This window comes from Bufo bufo, chromosome 1 (genome assembly GCF_905171765.1).
Source record: "Bufo bufo chromosome 1, aBufBuf1.1, whole genome shotgun sequence".
NCBI lineage: Eukaryota > Metazoa > Chordata > Amphibia > Anura > Bufonidae > Bufo > Bufo bufo.
This window is the reverse complement of record NC_053389.1, coordinates 682,437,734-682,463,831: the sequence shown is the minus strand read 5'-3', so window position 1 is coordinate 682,463,831 and position 26,098 is coordinate 682,437,734. Positions and strand designations below refer to the sequence as shown.

Here is a 26,098-nt window from a genome sequence, read left to right as displayed (position 1 = left end):
TGTGATATAATGTTTACACTTTGGCCATTTCTGGTTGACTTGTGTTGGATTATACTTTTCTCAACGGTCTGTTGAGATGAACTTTTGCCAAAATAACTTTTTACTATCTGTCAAATGTCAAGTAGTATGTTCATACCAGATTCACAACATTCTTTTTAACCCAGCATAATAAAAATGGGAAAAACAAACAATAAGAAGATGTAAATAACTCAATATCCCTATGACTTGACTTTAGGCATTATCCAGGTTTTTTAGCACTGATTTTTATGTTTCAGGATCTTTAGTCTTTGCAGATGACCATATACCAATAACTCTAAGAGCTCAGTATATCTTAATTAAAAATGGTGGTTCTCTACACATTGGCTCAGCCAAATGTCCCTATAGCTCTGATGCAACCATATCTCTGTATGGAAAGTCCACCGAGGGGGATGACATAGATGACTTTGGGAAGAAATTTATTGGTGTAGATAAAGGAGGAATACTGGAACTACATGGAAGAAGACCTTTATCTTGGACACAGCTAGACGCAACTCTGCATCCTGGTGGCCTCCCTTATGGATCATACAAATGGGAGAAACACTGGGGAAGCCGTGGTATCAATGTAAGGATTATTGATCCAGAGACTGGTCAGGTTGAAGCTGCTGAAAGGTTTGATACCCACATGTTTCTGGAAGAAGGAAGGAGACTGGAAGAATTTTTGTCCAGACAGAGTCCTGGTAAGGTGGTGGCGGCAGCAGTGGGAGACTCGGCTGCAAAGAGTTTAAGTCCAGATGTGAGAAGATACCTGAGAGAAGTCCTAAGCAGCAGATACATCTATCATCTGGGCTACAGGTAACCTTATATGACCATAGATGTACTGTAGATGTATAAAATATATGCATGCCACCTGATGTCTCAGACTATGATAGGTCACTTATAACAACCTGCTTATACCAGGTTTTATCAAGTTATCATTTGCAATCAAAATAACTGGAAATGAACTAGTTTACTAAGCATGGTGGGTTTGCACAGGGGTTGTTTGACTTAGGATGGGTTTACTAATTCTGATATCAGTAACTGAATGTTTTAGCTTGTATTAACTGTTTAGGCTCTTTTCATAATTTCATCAAGCTTATCTTCCTGATGTATCAGTTTATTAAGGCATAACAGATCCTGGACCTGTCGGATATAAAAAAAATTTGGTCAGAATAGTGTAGCATACCACATCATTCTGACTTTCAAAATTGGATGGAACAGAAACTAACTGAAGCTGATAATGGGTCAAAAACTCATTGAAATCAACAGGGATATATATATATATATATATATATATTTTTTTTTTAATATGACAGCAGAGAAATACATATATAAAAACCAGTGTGAACAGAGCCTTGCACCCACATTTTGTTAGAGAGGAACCATTGAATACCGGAGAAAATGAATGCCTATAATTAAGTATAAGACTGATCAGAAACATGTTTAGTACATATAAAGACAGCCTTACGGTGACTGTCTGGTGCACTGTCATCCTGGAGCTCCTGCCATAGGGTGAAAAATACAATTTTTGGATGTGTTAAATAATTATTCCATCCCACCAGACAGTCACCGTAGAAGGGATGCTGGAAAGTGACATCCCTCTCTCAATTTAATAGACTACACTGACGTCTAATTACAGGTATCAGCATAGTCTCAGACTACATTGCCACTGATGAGGAGAGGTAGCCTCCACGTCATCAACCATCCTATATCTACTGCTGGGTTTGCACAGTGGCTTTTTACTGCTGGCCCATACCCACTGTATATGAGAATGGATGCCAGGGCTGAATATAGCGATTTAGCCCTAATAAGTTATCCGTCATGACTTTACTGTATATATACTAGAGACAGATTAAATAGATAAAAGCCTCGTTGATATCTTCCTAAATGCTATTTCATGGTGGTGTACTATAGGGGCTATTTCAGGTTGGTTCATTAGATTATATTCTTGTCTAATTATCCTCATGTCTAAGCATGTGTTAATTGAAGCTATTAATGAAGAGTCTTCCAGAGCTGAAGCCTTTAACATAAGTGCTTGTGTGTCTGCTGGAGGCTCTAATAGCTCCTCTAGAAGTTCTCAAGCAGAACCCGTAAGAGCTGGGGAAGGCTACCATGGACAGCTCCTGGGCTGCTGATAAGATATCAGGAATGGATAGACACTGTAAAGACCAACTTACCTGGACATCATTTCTGTGTCTGGAAAAATGACAGCAATGTAAGGAATGTAAGAAGGGAGTCAGGGTGCAGACTAGTCTACCAAAATACCTGCACAGGGTCTGTTCACACTGCCAGGGCTTGCATCCCACCTCTCCGTATCACACACAAATGTATTTTGCTATAAATATTTACTTAGCATTAGATGAATTACAGGGTTCAGTGGACCTGAGACATGCACGGAATTTCATGGTATGTGCGCCTCTGACTGGCTAATCCTATGGGAGGGGGGTTCTTATGAAATTATCTATAGTATACAATATACAGTTCGTAAATGGTGGTGTTTGAAAGAAACCATCTGTCTGCATACAGATGGAATGCTATTAGAATATATGGAGTTGGTGGAAGTCAATGGTGGCATCTACGGTAATATTCAATTTTTAATCAATATGACAATATTTTTTGATGTTAAATTGTTCTATAGTGGCATGCTCATTTCTTCGCGTCTTTTTCAGACAGCCATGGGCACTTGTTGGTACCCTAGGAAAAGGGGCATTAAAAGTAAATGAGGACAGAAAACACTACGAGAGCAATGGGACCACTGGACTAGCATTTGCAAGCAGAGAATTTCAGACTTACGGAGGCATGCATTTTACAGTTACTGCCTACAGTGGTTGGATTAAAGGTATGTATAAATGATGTCACATAGGGCAACATCTCCATGGGGTTTGTATGTTCTCCCCATGTTTGCGTGGGTTTCCTCTGTTTTCCTCCCACACTCCAAAGACATACTGATAGGGACCTTAGATTGTGAGCCCCATTGGGGACAGTTGGATGCTAATGTCTGTAAAGTGCTGCGGAATATGTCAGTGTACATAATATCTCAACACATAACATATCATACTAATGAACGTAGCCATTCATTGGCCTCTTAGAAGAGGCAGAATACTAAGGTTCTGTAGAGTATGTTGGCATTACTTAAAGATTATTATTTATTTGAGGACAGATTTACATATTCATACAATAATTGTAGATCCTCAAATCTGCACGCTCTATGCAATTGTCCATATATTAGTGATAAATACTTCTCCTGGCACAGTCCAAAATAAAAGTAAGATGTCATTCTCCCTCAGTCATTGTGCTCTTTGTCGCAGTACTGATGGGGATGTGTGATCTAGTCATCCTGGGTTATAACACTTCTACTGTCACCTATCAGGAGTTCCGCGGAATGGGTTCCGAGTGGCAGTGTCCAGGGGCATCATCCTGACATTAGCGGATGATGTTACAAGCTGGTTGCCTGGTAACAGGATCGTCATCGCCAGCACTGATTACTCAATGCACCAAGCCGAAGAATTCACTCTGCTTCACTGCCCCCAATGTAAAAACAATCAGGTCAAAATTGATGGTAAGTACTTTGTAAAGTCTCCGTTTGCTATCATTAGTCATCCATAATGTCATAAGTCAGTTTACTGGAGAATGATCTGCCTCTGCATAGTAGGATTAGTGCTAGAGGGAATGTCCATCTGGAATTAAACTAGAAATTAATTCACATCAAGACAATTATTGCCTCGGTGGGGCAGATTTACTAATCCTGTTTAAAATGCAGTAAATATAAACATAGGCAGTCAAGAGATGCGTCAAATTTACCCCAGTGGCTCAGGCAGGATGATAAATTTGGTTGGTTAATTTTTCCGAAATCTTGGCGCATTTGTGGTATATATTCTTGCAGATTAAGCCTCCCCATTGCCCTTGCGAGGGTGGAAAACCAAAACAGGTGGGCTAAATGTAGTGGATGATTTTTTCTGGGGCCTTTGTTGCATGAATTAATCTTAACCCTTTAAGGACCCTGCCATATTTCACCCCTTAAGGACCAGGCCATTTTTTGCAAATCTGACATGTGTCACTTTATGTAGTGATAACTTTAAAATGCTTTTACTTATCCAGGCCATTCTGAGATTGTTTTCTCGTCACATATTGTACTTCATGACACTGGTAAAATTAAGTCAAAGAAAATTATTTTTATTTATAAAAAAATACCAAATTTACCAAAAATTTGGAAAAATTAGCAAATTAGCAAATTTAAATTTCTCTACTTTTATAATAGATAGTAGTACCTCCAAAAATAGTTATTACTTTACATTCCCCATATGTCTACTACATGTTTGGATTATTTTGTGAATGCCATTTTATTTTTTGACGTTAGAAGACTTAGAAGTTTAGAAGCAAATCTTTAAAGTTTTCAGAAAATTTCCAAAACCCACTTTTTAAGGACCAGTTCAGGTCTGAAGTCACTTTGTGAGGCTTACATAATAGAAACCACCCCATTTTAGAAACTACACACCTCAAGGTATACAAAACAGATTTTACAAACTTTGTTAACCCTTTAGATGATCCACAAGAAAAATAGAGATGAAATTTCAGAATTTCACTTTTTTAGGAGATTTTCCATTTTAATCCATTTTTTCCAGTAACAAAGCAAGGGTTAACAGCCAAGCAAAACTAAATATTTATGGCCCTGATTCTGTAGTTTACAAAAACAATGCCGTGTGCCCGTGTACGGGCACACGCCATTGCGCAGAAGGAAAGGAACTCCATATGGTTTTTGGAAAGCAGATAATTTACATATTATATATTACTATATTACATATTATATTACTATATTACACTTTTTGTGAGGCAAGATAACAAAAAATACGGTTTTAGCACCGTTTTTATTTTTTGTTATTTACAACATTCATCTGACAGGTTAGATCATGTGGTAATTTTATAGAGCAAGTTGTTACGGACGCAAAAATACCAAATATTTTTTTGTTGTTTGTTTCAGTTTTACATAACAAAGCATTTTTGAAAAAAAATTTTTTTTAGTGTCTCCACATTCTGAAAGCCGTAGTTTTTTAGTTTTTTTTTGGGGCGACTGTCTTGCGTAGGGGCTAATTATTTTTTGGGGATGAGATGACGGTTTCATAGGTACTGTTATAGGGTGCATATGACTTTTTGATCACTTGCTATTACACTTTTTGCGATGTAAGGTAACAAAAAGTAGCTTTTTTGGCACCGTTTTTTTTTTTACGGTGTTCACCTGAGGGGTTAGGTCATGCGATATTTTTATATAGCAGGTTATTATGGATGTGGCGATACCTAATATGTCTACTTTTTTTAATTTCTGTAAGTTTTACACAATGATATCATTTAAAAAATAAATAAATCATGTTTTAATGTCTCTATAGTCTGAGAGCCATAGTTTTTTCAGTTTGTGGGCGATTTTCTTAGGTAGGGTATCATTTTTGCGGGTTGAGATGACGGTTTGATTGTCACTATGTTGGGGTGCATATGACTTTTTGATCGCTTGCTATTACACTTTTTGTGATGTAAGGTGACAAAAAATGGCTTTTTTGACACCGTTTTAAGTTTTATTTTTTTACGGTGGTCATCTGAGGGGCTAAGTAATGTGATATTTTTATAGAGCAGGTTCTTACGGACATGGCAATACCTAATATGTCAACTTTTTTTTATTTCTGTACGTTTTACACAATAATATCATTTTTGAAACAAAAAAAAATCATGTTTTCGTGTCTCCATATTCTGAGAGCCATAGTTTTTTCAGTTTTTGGGCGATTTTCTTAGGTAGGGTATAATTTTTGTGGGTTGAGATGACGGTTTGATTGTCACTATTTTGGGGTGCATATGACTTTTTTATTTTTATTTTTTTATGGTGGTCATCTGAGGGGCTAGGTAATGTGGTATTTTTATAGAGCAGGTTGTTACGGACACGGCAATACCTAATATGTATACTTTTTTTTATTTACTTAAGTTTCACACAATAACATCATTTTTTAAACCCAATTTTTTTTTTCGGGGCGATTGTCTTAGGTAGAGGCTTATTTTTTGCGGGATGAGGTGACAGTTAGATTGGTACTATTTTGGGGGGTATACTCCTTTTTGATCGCTTGGTGTTGCACTTTTAGTGATGTAGGGTGACAAAAAAATTGTTTATTTAGTACAGTTTTTATTAAAAAATGTTGACGGTGTTCATCTGAGGGGTTAGGTCATGTAATATTATTAGAGAGACGGTCGATACGAACGCGGCGATATCTAATATGTCTACTTTTTTTTTTTTTTCCCTATTTAAAAAAAAAATTCCCTTTATTTTGGCAAAAGGATATTATTTTTTTTCTTTTTTACTTGAAACTTTACTTTTTTCAACTTTATTTTTTGTCCCACTCTGGGACTTCAACTTTTGGGGGTCTGATCCCCTTTACAATGCATGACAATACGCATGCAGCAGGGGTCCGGCTATCAGTGACTGCCAGAACCCTGCCGCTGATCGGGCAGGGGCAGCTCCTGCACCCGCCCGATCACCATGACGTACATGTACTTCTCTGGTCCTTAAGTCACGGTCAGAGATGACGTACATATACGTCATGGGTCCTTAAGGGGTTAAAGAAGCACTCCCACAAAAATGTTTATTCTCTGGCTCATTAGAAAAGTACATGATGTAAACTGTAGTGAATGTAATCTTTTTACAGGTGACTGTAGTGGTGAGTTATCTCCTCCCTTCTGCTCCCCACCTGTGTCATGTGACCAACACTCTGACTCTCCAACTGACACAGCTTCTTATGTGTGAACGGGAAGTCAGTTTCTCTATCCATTCCTATGAGAGCCTCGTTATCAGTATAATAGGATTGTATAGAGAAACTGACTTCCTGTCCACACATAGGATTCTGTGTCAGTTGGCGAGTCAGAATCCTGGTCACATGACACAGCTGAGGACCAGAAGAAAGTGGATAACTCACAACTAGAGTCACCAGTAAGAAGATTATCTTCACTAAAATTTATATCATGTACACTTCTAACAGGCCAGAGAATAGAAAATGTGGGAGTGCTTCCTTAAACTTGACACAACATTATGTGACAGAAGTGCATCAAATTTTGGTGCATTTTACAAGGTCTAGCACCATTACATTAGTAAATTTGCTCCACTGTGTGCTTCATTTCACATGTATTCACATCACATGTATATAACATGTATCATATGCATATATTCATTATAAACAAGCTCTTCTATGGAGTTTCACTCCCAGTAATGCAACAAAATTAAACAAATTACAGAAATTGTATTTCTTGAATCTACTTTTTCATAGCATTGTTTGTTTAATATTATTCTTTTATGGCTATGTCTGTAAAATAAGTTATGAAATAGTGCAGTTTCATGTTGACCACTAGATGTCATTGCAGGAGACATACACCGTTGACTAAGGCCCACCTCTCTTTTCATCCTGCCGTGAAGACTGAATGTCACCAATGCATAGGAGTGGATAGGGACACATATTATTCTGCTGAAAGTATACAGCATGATAGTTTTAAGTATGTAGAAATCTGTGACATACTACTACGGTCTATACATGTATTAGCCCCTTACTGATGTAAACAAAGGGGGTTTAGGCTAGACCGCTGGCTTTAATCAATGGTTATATGTACCTAAAATGGTGCATGAAAAACTATAACTTGTCCTGCAAAAAATAAGCTCTCATACATTGATGAAAAAACTAGAAAGTTATAGCTCTAGAAAAGCGATGTAGAAAAAATGTGCGTGGTCACTATAGAACAAGTAATGTAACACTTTCAAACAACATTCAAGGAGTCTGCCTCTGTAGAATCAAGAAATTGTGTAATTTCCCTAAAATGGTATGGTGAACCTAAGCTCCGATTTAGGGTTATCTGGCAGTGTTTGTTGCCTGCAGACCATGTTTCATGTTTGCTGTGCGACCCTAATGGCTCTACAGTCTTGATCCCAGAGACAAATACCTGGTACAGTATCACAAAGTATATGTGCATAGGGGGAGATTTATCAAAACTAGTGTAAAGGTAAACTGGCTTAGTTGCCCATAGCAACCAATCAGATTCCACCTTTCATTTTTCAGAGCTCTTTGGAAAATCTAAAATAGAATTTCATTGGTTGCTCTGGGCAGTTTTCCTTTACAACAGGTTTGATACATCTCCCCAGTAGTGCGCTCTGTTTGGTGAGCTTGTTTTTCCCTTTCTTTTTGACCCTTTAAGTTATAGCGATCAAAGTAAAGTAATATTGGGTGATTTCTTACTTACAACACAGATGTGAAATTTGTTCTCCAGGGTACCCCCTGTATCTACATGTTGGAGAAGTAATTGATGGCATTGATATGAGAGCAGAGGTTGGACTTCTCACTCGGAATATTGTTATCAAGGGGGAAATGGAAGCCTCTTGTTATGGTCACAACCATTGCCAGTTCTTCAGTTATGACACCTTTGGGGGCCAAATTAAGGTACATATATTGCTCACACCCATTGAACACCATAGGCTATAATTGGATCAATGACATAAATCTCAAGTCTTTTGACATAAATAAAATGCATTAAATCACTATGAAACAGGATTAGACCAGTCTGAATACTGGAATCATAGGTACACTATTAAGTTTTTTGTTATTTCTTTTAATTGCTCTATCTTTGTCAATCATAGTTGTTGTTTTTTTAATAATATTTTTATGTCCTTTTTACTGTAGATTCAAAGCCACTTCACTTCAGTTCACCTGTCAGGAATAGAGATCACCAACATGGGGCAGCAGATATTAGGAAGTTACCCAGTACATTTTCACATGGCTGGAGCCGTGGATGAAGAAGGTGGATACAACCCCTCAACATACATTGATAATCTTGCCATCCATCACTGCTTTTCCAGATGTGTCGCCATTCATGGAACTCATGGTCTCTTGGTATGAGTCCTAACCATGCACACTGACTATTGCTGACTAGCCTTACTGACTTTTGATGATTAGCGTGTACAATTTACACAATAATGGGATTTTTTTTTCTAATCTGGATGCACCGTTTCAATGCCTTTCTTTTCTTCTGTGCTTCAGATAAGAGATACAATAGGCTATGACACACTTGGCCATTGCTTCTTTTTGGAAGATGGAGTGGAGCAAAAGAACACCTTCTATCATAATCTCGGGCTGGTCACAAAGGCTGGCACCATTCTGCCTACTGATCGCAATGAGGCCATGTGTCTGGAAATGCGGGAACATGTTTATGGAGATTATATCCCAGTGCCCAGTACAGACTGCATGTAAGTTGTCAAAAATGTACTGGTTTGATATATTAGTGTGCATAAAATAAATCATTTGGGTGTATCATGTAATCTGGCAAAATGAGAGTATCAGACTGTGTACAGGCCTTCCCGTGTGGACTATTTGTAATAATATATGTTACTATTCGTAGGGCTGTCAGTACATTTTGGATTTCGAACCCTAATAACAACCTAATTGGGAATGCTGCAGGTGGAGCTCAGGTAAGTAGAGGCAAGTTTACAGAATAAATGAAGTCCAGAGAGATAATTTATAAGAAGTCTAAGTGCAGTGATGCTCATACTTTTCTAGCCCTGGTATACATGTTTTTAGAATTCTTATTTGTTGGGTCTCCAGGATGTTGGTATATGGTATATATTTCATCGAGTACCGTCCGGTCTTTCGGAGGGCCTGTATCCAGAAGGGCATTCAGAATTTACTCCCCTGGGAATATTCCTCAACAACAGAGTTCATTCCAACTTTAAGGCAAGTCTGCAGATAGTATACCCTTACATATAGTACCTTTGTAAATGTCATATAACTTTGGTCATAAATTGTTTCTTTTCTGTAGGCTGGTTTATTTATTGGGAAAGGTGTGAAGACAACAGTGGCAAGTGCAGAAAACCCTAGGGAATATCTAACAGTCGACAATGCTCGGTGAGTATTCAGCCATTACATTGCAAATGGCTTTTGTACTGTTCAGAATCGTGGAGCATTCTTTTCATAAATATACTTTCCTAAGAGATACAGTATTTATTAAAGGGGTTGGCCCATCTAAGTGCATATTTTAATTGTCCATCTTGCCTCTTTTGATGGCTCGATTCATTTTTTTACGTCTAACTCTGGCTTCTGCAGCAAGGAGCTAAAGTCCAAGGGAGTTACTGTGCCGGTAAGGGGCACTCTTCCAGGATGACTCAGATGTTGCAGTTGAACAAATAGTGGCACAATCTTCTTAGCTGCTCCTTAAAGGGGTTGGCCCATCTCGCACCTTGGTGGCATATCATTAGGATATGCCATCAATGTCAGATAGGTGCCGGTCCCACCTCTAGGACCCACACCTGTCTCCAGAATGGACCTCCAAAAGCAAAGGAAAGCATTCCAAAAGAGCCAAGCGAGCACACTTGGCTTTTTCCATAGAAGTTAAGCCCAGCCACTTCTACTGTACATTCTCTTGGCACTCCATTAGAAGTAAATGGAGGGTAGCAATACTTGCGCGGTGCACTCTCCTTCGCTTTGAGGGCCCCATTCTAGAGATAGGTGTAAAAAAGGTACTTATCTGACATCGGTGACCTATCCTAGCTATATGCCACCAATATGTTAAATGAGTTAATCCCTTTAATTGAATGGAGGTATTTGCCAAAACTAGCTTTAACATATGTGTAAATGTTCCATAAATATGTATAAATCTGAGATACTACTGATTTCTCACCTGCTGGTTCCGGATAACAAGCCTATTGATATCAATTGTATTTTACATTGTACATATGTTTCGTTTGCTCTTTAGTTTCCGTCCTCACCAGGATTCAGACCCAGCCAAGCCTCGAGTGCCTGCTCTCATTGATAGACTCATAGCCTTTAAGAACAACGATCACGGTGCATGGGCCAGGGGTGGTGACATCGTCTTCCGGAACTCAGGGTAATTCATTTATTTGTTGGCCTGTCAATAGATATTAAAGAAGTTCTCCAGTTTAGAAAATCCATTTTCATATGCTCTATTAGTGAATTCTGAGTTATAGTGATCCTCATCTCTTGGCCAGAGTAGAGAGCAGTTACATAGAGCGTCATTTGCTCTGGACTGTCCTACATTAAAGAGAGAATCTATTGATGTGAATGGAGACTATGCAATACTTAAAAGGGTTTTCTGAGACTTATATACTGATCCTATACTCTGGACAGGTCATCAGTATCTGATTGATGGGGCTTGGACCCCCGCCGATCAGCATTTTGAGAAGACACCGGTGCTCGGAAAACCCCTTTAATTCCACCTGTGGTGGTGCTGCAAAGAAATGAAACATTTACTGCAAATGTTTATAGTGGATTGCTGGGGGTTCGAGCAGAGGGACACTTTTGTGATCTGCTTATTGTCACTGTACCTTTCTAACAAGTAATGGTTGTCCAAAGCAGAGAACCCTGTTAACATAATGAGGAAGGGTTAAATTAACGATTCTAGTGCAAAGAAACAGGCAAGATTTCCAAAGGTATTTAGTACAGTCCAAAGATATGTAGCACAATCTGCATTGGTCTGAGGACCAAATTATACCAAAATGTAGATAGTGGTGTAGATTTATTATTGAAAATGCAAGAAATGCAAAGAATAAATAAATAAAAACAGGCATACATGCCTTGCGCCACCTTTATTTACCATTTCAGACACTTTTTCCATCTTTAAGGGACATTATGCAGTGTGACTGCCTCTCCTGTTAAGGACCACACAGAATTATTGGCTAAGGGATATATGCTGAGAATTTTTCACTCCACATTGCAAAATCACAGGACACAATATTTTGGCTTTTCTGTTATTTTTTTTGGCTAATAATAAGTTATAATCTGAAGTCTCTGACGTGAATGGCTGATTAAAAGTTATTACTTGTTTGTTTCATTGACCAAATAATTATATGTCGGCTCATTTCAGTCCAATATCTATCTATAAAAAATTGTAGCGGGCAGCACCGCAGTATTTTCTGTAAGAATGGAATGCCAGCGGCTGAAGAGGCGATCCACCAACTATATAAGATAAAAACAAAAAAAAACTCCATGGCACATCCAAAAAAAACTTGTGTTTATTCACCAGAAAGCGACGTTGTGCCGTGTGCCGTGAATTTTTTTTTTTTTTTTTTATTATCTACAGTATCTATCTGTAAAGTACATGTGTAATTATAATAAAACCTTACTTTTACCTTTTCGACCCACACACACAAGCATTTTTGTTACTGAATTTCCTTGCTCTAATGTTATGACCTTTCTGCTCTCCTAGGTTTTCAGACAGTGGAATTGGACTTACACTAGCCAGGTAATAAGCCATTTATCATGAGTTAATCTGTTATGTAGCACATGTAACAGACATGGGAAAGTTACTTTGTGTTCTCCCAGTTGTGTAATAAGGCTAATATGTTAGCACTTTTACACTTTATTTTCATTTCCCTACTCCAGTTCTGCCACCTAGAACTTTCAAAAGTGTTTTCTCAGGGAAATGACCCCTTCTCTCATTACAGGCATGCCACTTCCCTCTCATTCTGTCACTTCACATTCACAGTCACATTCTTGTCAACTCCCCTCGTGTTCCAGCTACCAAGACATGAACATACATAGGTCTGCTCAAGGCTATGAATCACCAGTAAATGTATGCACATCTTGTACTAGGCTTCTCTTTCCTGCAGCCTAGCCTTCTCCCTTCACAGTAATACCTGGCAATAAACCAGTCATTTTCACACCTCATAATTAAATTCCTAGAAATGTAATGTTTTGGAAGGAGACATGGGATTCCGTTGGTAGCGTTGTAATGTCTATCATGACTTAATAGAGGGCTGTCAGTTTCACTAGTTTCTCCTGAAGGAGGAGTGTGGAGGAGTCTGGCTGTGAGTGTTGGTAATGTTTGATCTATTGCCTTAAGGATATATATTTTATTTCCAGTGATGGAACATTCCCAACTGATGAAGGATCAAGTCTCGAGATAACAGATTCCATCTTTGTAGGGGAAAGTGACAATGTAGGCTCCTCTGGTGGACAGAACAGCTACTGGGGACGCGGAGGGTCAGGTGAACAGAGGTCGCTGCCACGGAATAAGTATGTTAGACTGATAAAATTATCACCACTACTTATTTAATTTACAGTAAGGTCCATAAATATTGGGACATCAACACAATTCTAACATTTTTGGCTCTATACACCACCACAATGGATTTGAAATGAAACAAACAAGATGTGCTTTAACTGCAGACTGTCAGCTTTAATTTGAGGGTATTTACATCCAAATCAGGTGAACGGTGTAGGAATTACAACAGTTTGCATATGTGCCTCCCACTTGTTAAGGGACCAAAAGTAATGGGACAATTGACTTCTCAGCTGTTCCATGGCCAGGTGTGTGTTATTCCCTCATTATCCCAATTACAATGAGCAGATAAAAGGTCCAGAGTTCATTTCAAGTGTGCTATTTGCATTTGAAATCTGTTGCTGTCAACTCTCAAGATGATATCCAAAGAGCTGTCACTATCAGTGAAGCAAGCCATCATTAGGCTGAAAAAACTAAACAAACCCATCAGAGAGATAGCAGAAAATTAGACGTGGCCAAAACAACTGTTTGGAACATTCTTAAAAAGAAGGAACGCACCGGTGAGCTCAGCAACACCAAAAGACCCGGAAGACCACGGAAAACCACTGTGGTAGATGACCGAATAATTATTTCCCTGGTGAAGAAACACCCTTCACAACAGTTGGCCAGATCATCAAGAACACTCTCCATGAGGTAGGTGTATGTGTGTCAAAGTCAACAATCAAGAGAAGACTTCACCAGAGTGAATACAGAGGGTTCACCACAAGATGTAAACCATAGGTGAGCATCAAAAACAGGAAGGCCAGATTAGAGTTTGCCAAACAACATCTAAAAAAGCCTTCACAGTTCTGGAACAACATCCTATGGACAGATGAGACCAAGATCAACTTGTACCAGAGTGATGGGAAGAGAAGAGTATGGAGAAGGAAAGGAACTGCTCATGATCCTAAGCATACCACCTCATCAGTGAAGCATGGTGGTGGTAGTGTCATGGCGTGGGCATGTATGGCTGCCAATGGAACTGGTTCTCTTGTATTTATTGATAATGTGACTGCTGACAAAAGCAGCAGGATGAATTCTGAAGTATTGCGGGCAATATTATCTGCTCATATTCAGCAAAATGCTTCAGAACTCATTGGACAGCGCTTCACAGTGCAGATGGACAATGACCCAAAGCATACTGCAAAAGCAACCAAAGAGTTTTTTAAGGGAAAGAAGTGGAATGTTATTAATGAATCCGATTGAGCATGCATTTCACTTGCTGAAGACAAAACTGAAGGGAAAATGCCCCAAGAACAAGCAGGAACTGAAGACAGTTACAGTAGAGGCCTGGCAGAGCATCACCAGGGATGAAACCCAGCGTCTGGTGATGTCTATGCGTTCCAGACTTCAGGCTGTAATTGACTGCAAAGGATTAAAAAGTGAAAGTTTGATTTATGATTATTATTCTGTCCCATTACTTTTGGTCCCTTAACAAGTGGGAGGCACATATGCAAACTGTTGTAATTCCTACACCGTTCACCTGATTTGGATGTAAATACCCTCAAATAAAGCTGACAGTCCGCAGTTAAAGCACATCTTGTTTGTTTCATTTCAAATCCATTGTGGTTGTGTATAGAGCTAAAAATCTTAGAATTGTGTCGATGTCCCAATATTTATGGACCTGGCTGTACATTCTCTATACACATAAAATGAAAAATGAAGCAACTTTGCAGTAAATGTTAATTAAAAATGTCCGGCTAGTTTTATTTCTACAGTTCCTATGCAGAGTACACATCTCCATGGTAACAGACAACAAACTAACTGTCTAGTCTGAACCTACAGTCATAATGCATAATGCATACCTGTCTACTATTTCTGGCTAACCTACCAAATGTATGTTAGCACAAAGTTGGGGAACAAATTGAAAGTATGGGACTGCAAAGCTGCAGGGTTATAGTACACAGAATTAGTTTTTCTGTCTGTTACCAGGAGTGCATCATTTGCATCAGGCCTCATTCACACAACCATATTTGTTTTACCATCGGCAAATGGCGGTTCCGCAAAATACGGATACCGGCCGCGTGCATGCTGCCACTTTTTCTCTTCTACAGAATGTCGAAAAAATGGACAGATATAGAGCATTACAAATTTTTTTGCAGGGCTGCAACACGGACATGCCCATGCGGATAATACACAGTGTGCTGCAGCATATTTTGAGGCCTCGTTGAAAGGAATAATACTAAAACAATAAACTGCGGATCAGATGTGGAAAAAAAATACGGTTGTGTGCGTGAGGCCTAAGCTACATTTTTCATTATGGATTTATTGACACGATAAAAAATTTGTTGCGAAAATGGTCATAACCTTTAAATAAACATGATTGAGTAAATTTTGATAAAAAAATATTTTAGTAGAATGTGTCAATAACATTGTAGACTCGGGCTACACAGCAACTTTAGCCGCATGGCACATAATCTCAATGTTGTGTTGCTACATCGCAACTAATGATAATAAATGTGGTCAAATTTGGGATCTACAAGTTACCACAACACAAAAGATGGCAGAAATCCGAATCAGCACTACCACATTAGCTCTCATTATTGATGCATTTAGCAGTGCAACATTGTGATCTTATGATGCATAGCCATTTAACCATAGCCTTATCCTACTACAGTGTCTTGCAACTTTTTATACTATTATTTTACATTCACACAACATGATTTACCCAAATGGTTCATATGATTTACATTGTAAACCGTATAATACAAATTCATGGCAATTAGTTAGGGCAAGGATTTGACTCATAGTAAATTGGTCCTGTTTGAAAATAATACATGCATGCATGATGTCCTAGGACATTCCCAATTCGTGGATTTCAGATATATGATGGGCCAGTCCGACTTCTCAGATGCACATTTAAGAACTTTGTCCCAACTGCAGAACGACCTTCCAGTGCTATTGGATTTTCTTTGAAGAATTCCTGGCAAATCACACCTCAGAATAACATTTCTCAGGTCAAGATGGAGAGAAGTGTAAGTAAAATGTGACTAAAATGTGTATGGAATTCCTATGTGATTAATTGGTCTAGAAAGAGTTAATCATGTGGCCATCAGTACATGAAGCAGCCTGGCTGTTTTCAGTAGAGCCTCTAGGTTTATGTAGGCCAGAACCAGGCGGTTAGCAAAGGGATAACATGCTGAGGAATCTGTGATTTTTGATGAGATCCAGTCTGAATAGTTATTTGTGTTGGCAGCTTGACTCTTCTAGAAGTGTATTTGGTAGCTGCTTGTGTTTTGCAGGTTGCCCTGACCGGTCTCCTAAGCTTGTCTTCAGCTGAGGGGATATGATTTTCATTATCCATCATAAAACAGAGGTATTGTTTGAACCAGTTCAGGGCTGCACCCTGAAATGCCAAACCCGATGAGTCTTGTAGGAGAAAGACCTTAAATGGAAAGGTGATTAACCACATGGTTCCAGAGAAGATGTTTCTGAAGGACCAGCCATCATGGATTGAGTATTTTTAAACATGCACCAGCAGGCTATCAGATAGTTAAGATCCATAAAACTGAAGGCAAACATAAATCTTGAGAAAACTATTCAAACAGAGTTAATGTCGGTATGGAGAGAAAGCTATGTCCACATTTCCTCACCTTACCCAAATGACCCGAATGCTGTTGTAAGATGCTGGCATGAGATTAGGTTCCCCACGTAGATAGCACACAGATCTCTCACTGTAAGGAATGAGTGGCAATTAGTGTGGAGAGAAGAATCAGAAAATACATATTATTCTACGGCCATGTGCCAAATGTTCAGGACCAAACATGTTAGCTTCATATTTGTACTATGCTGGCAGCACAGACTGTAGTGTGATGCACAACTAAGCCTTGTATTGTGTGCCAGTGGTCCTATTTCTACCACAGCCATCTCATTACTTCTAAATAATTGGAGGCAGCAATCAAATATTACATTTACAGTATCTACAATCATTGCCAACATTTACCTCATTTAAAGGTCTTATATAGTCAAATGTGAAAGCTCAGCTTTTACCTGGAGTTATGTAGCTGCATATTCCCCTCAAAGTTCTACTTACCTGGTTCCTGCCATTTCTGAGTGTCTCTAATGTCAGTATTCAGACCTCCAGAGCAGCATTCTGATGCATGTAGAAAATACTTTCTCTGCACTCATCAGCTGAGAGCGTTTTTACTATACAGACTTGGTACATAACATCATACGCTATAATCAGTATGTCTGGGTCACGCCATCCCCATCTTATCAGTGGGGCTGGTCTGATAGGACCTCCACCAATCCTTACAACAAATGGGCGACAGCTCTACCTCATATCCAGCTGTGCACAGGAGCTGTAGCTCTGTCATTTTCACTTGAATTGAACTGTTCTTCTATTCTCTGTTCAAGGGCCAACTGACAAAACCAAAGCCATATGGGAGCATTGGCTACTGTGATCGCTTTTCCCCATAGAGATTGTTTTCCGGGAGGCACAGGGCAATCTGCTCCCAGGAAACAATGATTTTTGGTACTACTACATTAAAGGGGAGACCCCCCGATCAATGTCTACAGAGGGTGATTATCGGGACTGAGCTTTCCTAGGAATACTTCTTTCTGATAACTGCGCTGATTCTCTGCCCGTGTATAAGGGCCTTTACTTACTTACTGACCTCAAACTGTAGAGGAAATGCAAAAATAATAAAAATATATGTATATTAATGGAAATATCACATCATAGTATTAGTATAGAACATGATTGATATTCCACAATAATTTGCATTCAATCTTCTCTAAAAGATGTTAATTACGGTATGTATTCATTTCCCAATTACTTTGGAGTTGATAACATTTTGTACACGAGTACAGTAGGCATGATTTCAGATGTGGCACACATCCATTTATCAATTTCGTATAAAGTCTAGGGCAGTACCATTGCGTTTTGTTGTGTCATATTGCTCATCACAGTGAACAGCATGTACAGTTCCCAAAACTTATCTGATTGTTTCCTATTATTTCTAGTCATTCGGCCTCTTCGGACACGTAATAAACAAGATGATTTATTTTATGAGCTTAAAGCTGAGGGAAGGATTGTGTAATATGATCCGTGGCTGTTTCTGTGCGTCCTTTGCAAGCATCAGCTGAGTTATATCATGATACAGGGATTTGGATCTCATTTACTAACATTATAGCATTGCTAGTGTCGCCAGTATTATTTGATTTTACCTTGATACTTCTTTTCTTGGTGTGATACTCATGTAGGAAACTGTTTTCCAAGGACAAAAGTACTGATCTCGATCTCATGCTATGTTACTGACAGCAAAGTCATAAGAGGCAGTAGCTCGCAATTAGGATCAGTCTTTAAAAATGGGAGTGTTACACTCATACAGCATAAACCAGACTGCCAGAAAAGACCCTACGTTTGCCATCTCGCCTGACCTCAAGTAATTTCTACAGTGCCCTTCTATATATTAGGCCCTTTTCACGTGTCCGTGATGACATCTGTGACAAGATAGTCACTGGTTCATCCATGATGAATCTGGTTGTCCATTTTTTGCTCTCCATGTGTCATCCGTATTCCATAGATACTGCCAGCTTGAAAATAAATTTCCAGAGAATCTCCTACCAGTGGTCCATGAAACCACAGCCCAAACTAGAATCTGTATTGTGTCCTTAGTTTTCATGGAACCATAGACTATTATATACGTGAGGGTCCGGGATCCATATTCATGGACAAAATAGGGCATGCTTTTGTGGTGTCACTATGGACCCACAGTCTGTGGAAAACCACTGATGTGTGAATGTACAAATTAAGCTCAGTGGGTATATGTACTGTCCGTGGAGAACACGGACGGCACACATGTACGATTCTCTGATGAGTGAAAGAGGTCCTAAAGGGAATGTGTCGTCAGAAAATGACCTGCTGTTTAAATCACTTTTATGTTTTACATATTTTTAAAGAATTTTTTATTTTGTTTTTAATTTGCCACGTATTCCATATATTTATACAAAAAAGATAAAATCCTGAAGTTTTCACACTGTCCACTAAGCCTAGAAGTCAATGTGTCTATAGACCATGGGGCTACCGTAAAGCAGTTTTCTTAATGCTTTCTAAATGCTGTTAAGAACAGCTCAGCGAGATGGCCACCTCCATAATCATGTTCAGGAAATAGAATAAATGACTCAGCAATCAGAAAAGAAAAACAGATAAGAAAAGAAGGAGATGTGCTACAATCTGATTTTCTGTACTGCATTGAACGATTTCCATAGACTCTGCATAAAAAACACAGCAAAAAACCACAAATAAAACACACCAAAAACACTCAGAGCTTGACAGCCAATTAGAACTCAGTTTTCCTTTCTTAAAGGGGTTTCCCACAAAGAACACTTAGGCCCCTTTCACACGGGCGAGTATTCCGCGCGGGTGCAATGCGTGAGGTGAATGCATTGCACCCGCACTGAATCCTGACCCATTTATTTCGATGGGGCTGTGTACATGAGCGATGTTTTTCACGCATCACTTGTGCGTTGCGTGAAAATCGCAGCATGTTCTATATTCTGCGTTTTTCATGCAACGCAGGCCCCATAGAAATTAATGGGGCTGCGTTAAAATCGCATCGCATCCGCAAGCAAGTGCGGATGCGGTGCGATTTTCACGCATGGTTGCTAAGGAGACGAGGGATGTATGACCCGGGACCTCATTTACTTTATTATTTTACATTATAACATGGTTATAATGGAAAATAATAACATTCTTTAATACAGAATGCTAAGTATAATGTCAATTGAGGGTTAAAAAATATTAAAACCATTACTCACCTCATCCACTTGATCGCGCAGCCGGGATCCTCATCTTTGTTCTTCTTGAAGGACCTGCAAAAGGACCTTCGCTGACGTCATCGCGCTCACCACGTGGTGAGCACGGTGACATCATCGCAGGTCCTGCTGAATGAAGATAGAAGGACCTTCACACTACTCCGCCATTTACACTGTTTCCTTTGCTTAGGGGATAAGTGTTCCTTGTGGGAATACCCATTAAACCTGCTCTGCAATATTGAAAGCTGTGCTGCGATTAGTTGCTATGGGCAACACCTACAATTTTACTGATAGATAGTTGAGACCAAATGACCAGGTTTATGAAAACATAAATGACATAAGTTAGAGTGAATGTGATGGGCAGTGTGAAGCCCTGCCCCCTCCTCTAAACCCTACCCTGTTTGTTCTGAAGTAGCAAGAATCCTAAAAAGTTGCAAATTATGGCTTGCCCCATAACTTGAAGCTTTATAACGCCACAGGGCTTAGTAAATGTCCCTCATTCTGTTTTTACTTTTTCATTATGAGATATTGAGTGCAGAATTATGGAGAAGAATTTGAAGTTTTTTAATTTTAGCACAAGGCCACAACATAGCAAAATGTGAAATAATTGAAAGTTTCTGAACTTTCCGAATGCATTGTAGTTTTGAAGATTTCCTCTTCTTTTCTCCAGTACATCAGATGTTACCTATGTACCGGGGCCACTCGCATGTTTTCTCTCTGCTTGATATTACTGGAATCTACTGGATTGTACCAGACGGTTCAGAAGTCAGTCCGGGTGCAGTAATAGATTCTCACTTTCCTGGCAGCAGCAGTGTTTACACGTGTCATGTACTAAGAAGGAATAGAATGGCTCTTATTTAGTCATAGATGGCAAGGCTGTGTTACGTGGTTTTAGAACTACAGAAGGCATGCACCAAGTGAAGGATCTGATGACAGTGCATCTTAATTACCGTCGCTACTTTATTCAGTAGTCCAAATTACTTATTGGATTCCTCTGGCTTCCAGAATGGATATCATTATAACATCTGCAAAACGAATGCTGTTGCGAGCTATTACCGTACTTATTTGCTGCAGATGTGCTGCTGTGATCTTAGCAGATGATAGATATTTCTCCTAATCCATATAGTAACCACTGCACACGATGCGGATAGTTTTATTAGATGTTATAGACAGCCTGCACTAGGTCAGCAGACACTTGGAATGTCCGGGTGATAATATGTTCCGGCACTGCCCGTGTTTAACTTTTTCCCTTTCACATGCAGGTTGGCCGTAAAGTGTTTTTTCGGTCGCCCAGGGCAGTGGTTTGGAAATAATGACTATGATGGTGACAAGTCTCAATTTTCCATGACTTGGATGGTTTCCATCACCGGGTATCCTGATACCTTTGTTGGACGAGCAGACAACTATCTTCTGCGGCATCCGGGATGTTTGACAGTGCCACAGTGGAATGGCGTCATATGCACTGGCAGATATGCACAGGTTGGTCCAAAGGATTTTGGTATTGAACCACTTGTCACTATGTATGTTATTTGGTACTTTTTATCATCTTCGCTAGCAGTAAACATTTACTATACAGAAGTCATTTTAGATCATAATTCATATTACTTCCATTACGTCCCAGCATCTTCCCGACAGTATTACACAGGCCGATTGACCAAACGATTGTCAGGAAGCAGACCCCCATTCTTCACGTATGTTCAGGTCTTAAAGGAGAGACCTGCATCTATCAGACACTTATGGGATATCCTATGGATATGTCATAAATGTCTATATTAGGAATTCCACTTTAATGCATTTAGTGTTATTACTGGTTTGTCACCACCACAATGCCCAGTGCAGAAACAGAAAATAACACATTTTAAAGCAGTGCTGTGTCATTTCGCTATTTATATCTCCAAAGCCATTCCATCAAACATTGCCTTATTAGAAATGTCTCGTGCACGTTCCCACAGTCATTTTAAGCTTGGCTCATGTGTCTCATTTGACTTTCTCGGCCCAGTTAGTGCCAGCAGGTCACTGTTTTTTTTTACCATTATTAACATTTTCTTTAGTTCTAGGAGTTGGCTTGTGGGAATATCTATATTGTAGAATAGACTGTAATGGCTGTAGTATAAAGGAATCCCGAGATTATTCTTCAGTGTGCTGGCTCACTAGTAGAGGCACATCCCAGGGCAGAAACGATAAAACATTATCCAGACATAAACCTGTCATATGTTAGTCACATCACAGTCTTCAGGTATTTGCTTGCCTTATAGACAGGTTACTGTACGTCTTTGTGGAGGAAACATAAATGAATATAAATCCACCAGTCTGCAGAATAGAGCATATCCTTCTTACAATTACCTTCTAGGTAGCTAGAAAAGTTCATCCATTCATGTGGCTAGGTAGACTGACAATATAACGTTGTAAGCAGTAGTGTAACTCAGTGGGATCCATTAGGATTCATTGGTGTCCTTTTCAATATATCCCTCATCTGGTCATCTTTAGAATGTATACACACATTTTCACATTGCTTTTTCCACAATTATTCTAAAAATCATGCAAAAGATGTCCAAGAACTACAGCTGAAGAAATCACTTTGTACACAGAGTCATTAGGATTAGAGGTGAGCGAATTTCATGAGAGGTCTCCCCTGCATAACGGAAAGGGGACCGATCCGTTTTGCAGCCCATAGACTTCTATTATGACGGAATGAATAACGGAATGACTCTAAAGGCATTCCGTCATAGAACTGCGTTATGGTCCGCGGTAACGGAATCCATAACGTAATTCCGCTTTTACCAGCAAACGAAGCGTGAACGAATTTCAAAATAAATTTGCTCATCTCTAATAAGGATGATGCAGAAGGTTACATGTCTTCTCAGTGCAGTGATCATAATAAGTTCACAGGTTTTAAACACCTTCCCAAATCTAAAGACTTGTACAGCAGGTTCCACCCCTATTATCTTATCTCACCCTCTCACTCATCACACCATTGCACTGCGCCCAGGCTTAAAGCTGGGCATACACATTAGATGTATGTGGGCTGAACCCTCTGATCAACCAACCATCTAATGTATATGGCAGCTTCCCAATTCTCCCCCCAGTGGGAGATTTCAGGTGGACGAAACTTTACCAACCAGATCCCCCTCCTCCGCCATACACATGCATGCTTGGCCAAGTGTGCGTGTTCTTAATGGAGAATGCCATGGCCAGTCTCCTCTGGCAGCAATTTATCTCCTAGAATGAAAAGGATCCTTCTCTCCCCTCACACATCAGATGTAGTGTTGGGCGCGAATATTCGTATCGCGAATTTTAATCGCGAATATAGCCACTTTGAGAATTCACAAAGTTTTAGAATATAGTACCATATATTCGTATTCGCGAATATTCTCAAATGTTTTTATCAGTAACCGCCTTCTTGCTTCTGGGCCAATGAAAAGGCTGCAATGTCTTTGTCTGAACCTTAGGCAACATCCCTAGCAACCAATAGGAAAGTTGCCTACCCCTTACTATATAAGAACCTCCCCAGCAGCAATTTTCTGTAGTTTTATGGAGTTCTGAGAGAGACAGCAGTGTCATTGCTGTGCTCTGTGCTTTACTGTTTAATTACATTAGTTAGTTAGTTTATATATATAATACAGATAGTGGGAGATAGTCAGTGTAGGTTAGATAGTGATATAGTGTAGTTGTACATGCTACATACATAGTGCTGTGATGTCACAAGTTCACAACAATACTTAGTGCACCAATCAGTAATATGTAGTCAGACGTATTGCACCAAAATATGCTTGTCATTAATTGCCGATTTGCGCAATTGCAAATATATTGGAGCACTCTATCTGCATATAAAGCTATTGTAATGTTCTGCCGTGCCAACCATTTTCTCCAGTCTCAGGACACTTCTAGCAGCTTGAAAAATGTAGCAACAGTGACCCACGCCTGTTTTGCGCGAGCAATATGCGCATATTACATTGGCGATTCTCGCAATCAAGAAAATAATCAAGAAAATATATGACGAATATTCGCCCAAATATTTGCGAAATATCGCAAATTCGAATATTACCCCTGCCGCTCATCACCAATCAGATGGTCGGCTAGTCCTAGCTAAATTAGAGGTTCGTCTGACGTTCATCTAAAGTGTATGGTCAGCTTTGGATCTCAACATGCTGATCCTTTCATTCTCTGTGATCTAAGGAGCCTGGCAGTGGCATTTTCTCCTATCCAGAACACATGCACACTCTGGCAAGCCAAGTCTGTAGGAATATGTGTCCAAAGAGATGGCAGTACAGCCAACATATATCTCATGTATATATCCATAGGGAGCGAAATCTGCCTATGTACACACACACACACATATATATAAAGACAGACGGGCATACTGCTAGGATTATCTAGTTCATTTACGTATAGGGTTTGTCATTATTAGTGCTGAGTTGTTTTCTAGAGTCACGTGGGTTACCAGTTGTAATTACAGAACAGAAAGATCGTAGATTGTAGAATCCGGCTCCCAGCCATGTACTAATAAAAAACCTTACCAGGACAGCGTGCTCTTAGTAATGCTGTGCATTACAGGTGAACGCGAGGGAGGATCCAAGCTATGTCATGGAACATTACACACGTGTGCCTTTTGCTGATACATTGTAAATCTGTTTTGTTCTGTTTCTCTGACAACAACAACAAGTTGAATTCCTCTCCGGGGTGTAGAATATGTGTTTTTCCCATACCTGAGCCTTTCACATTTGCTTTGTACCTTTGTTTCATTAGGTTTGATCTCAGACTACAGTATTCTCTTACATAACTTGCGTTACACCCAGAGTAATTATCATTTTCTTGACAGGTCTTTCCATGAATTTGTAGACAGGATAAAATACCTCTATCAAGGTTTCCAGATCTTTTTACACCTTTTTTAACCCTTCATGTGAAACTGCATCTGTTTTACCCATATACCCTATGATTTAGTCAAAATTCATCTGAGGGCCACATTACCAAGCATCCTATCCAGCAGACAGCAGACTGTTGAAGATATGGAAATAGATGGGCATCATTTCCATTTAAGGGACCAGTGATGTGTGATTTCTGTCATGTAGGCTCATTCTGTACAGTCCTAATCTTTCTATAAGGGCTTCTTCACATGTCTGTTTAAAAATGATCAGGTGTTGTGACTGAAGCATATAGATTATTTTGAATATGGCAGTGGGTCATATGTCCCATGTAGGATACAGACCTGGTAACCACTGAAGACCAAGTTGTCCTCCAATGATCTCCAGACCCGTGTTCCATGGACGGGGTCCAAAATAGGGACATGCTCAACACGGTTATATGAATAGCACTACTTACTTCCATGGGTCCCATGTCGTATCCGTGTGCAGTCCGTTGTGAACACAGATAGCACACAGATAAAAAAATATGGTCATGTGAACTAGCTGTTTAGTCGGTGACAAGCAATTATAGCCACCATTACAACTCACACATCGGTTGTCACTCGGGTTTCCTACAGTTCTAAAAAGCAAGAAGTGCTTGTTGTCTGTTTTATGGGAAATTACATTTTTGCGAGGAATACAGCAATTTATATATATTGTGGGGATTCGCTCTGGTAGACAGGGTGTGCGGACGCAGTACAGAGGCAAATTACCAGTTCTTAAATCAAACTTCCGTATTTATTCACACATAAGGCAAAAACAAAACGTCACTTTGCAGTCTTGGTGTTAGTTCACACACAATGGAAAGTCCACATAGCAAAAATCATCTTGTTGGCAGTTCTATCTCCAGCAGTCCACAGCAGGCTTTTAGGGGGCCTGTTTCCCCTAAACACGGGTCTCAGCCCTCCAGCGCGGCACAAGCCTCAGATCCCAGCACACACACACTTTGCTGCTGAGCCCAGCTGCCTATTTAAGGACAGCTAGGTGCTGTCAAAACCCGGACCGGCACTTAAAATCCAGTCCGGTGTTTGACCCCCACCTGGCTGCAAATCAGCCCAGCAGCACACACTGGGAGGAAAATACCTGTTTTCCCAGACCATACCCTTCACTGTGTCACAATATTTAAAAGGCGCAGATCCCCAATGGTAAGTTTATGTAGAATGCTCTCTTTCAACATGAAAAAAAATATTATAAAACACTGTTGCAAATGATACTCTTATTATGTTCATTTTACAATTCTTATTTCTTTGCTTTATACAATAACCATAAAATGCAGTTATCGAGATTCACTATTGACTCTACACCTCGATGCTGTCTAGATTGGCCCATTTTAACACAAATTGTCATATCTAGTGTTTTAG

General features: G+C 39.5%; 1 protein-coding gene across 1 annotated transcript in view; it reads left to right on the top strand.

Annotated features, from left to right (window-relative positions):
* Positions 1-26,098, top strand: part of LOC120985923 (cell migration inducing hyaluronidase 1) — a 125,705-nt gene that overhangs the window by 51,302 nt on the left and 48,305 nt on the right. Inside the window, exons 5-17 of the mRNA XM_040414144.1 lie at positions 276-831; positions 2,685-2,854; positions 3,386-3,574; positions 8,299-8,468; positions 8,709-8,918; positions 9,066-9,271; positions 9,424-9,493; positions 9,627-9,755; positions 9,841-9,926; positions 10,774-10,905; positions 12,244-12,279; positions 12,900-13,052; positions 15,875-16,052. Of these exons, the coding sequence (XP_040270078.1) occupies positions 276-831; positions 2,685-2,854; positions 3,386-3,574; positions 8,299-8,468; positions 8,709-8,918; positions 9,066-9,271; positions 9,424-9,493; positions 9,627-9,755; positions 9,841-9,926; positions 10,774-10,905; positions 12,244-12,279; positions 12,900-13,052; positions 15,875-16,052 (2,285 nt within the window). The remainder of the gene's footprint in view (positions 1-275; positions 832-2,684; positions 2,855-3,385; positions 3,575-8,298; positions 8,469-8,708; positions 8,919-9,065; positions 9,272-9,423; positions 9,494-9,626; positions 9,756-9,840; positions 9,927-10,773; positions 10,906-12,243; positions 12,280-12,899; positions 13,053-15,874; positions 16,053-26,098) is intronic.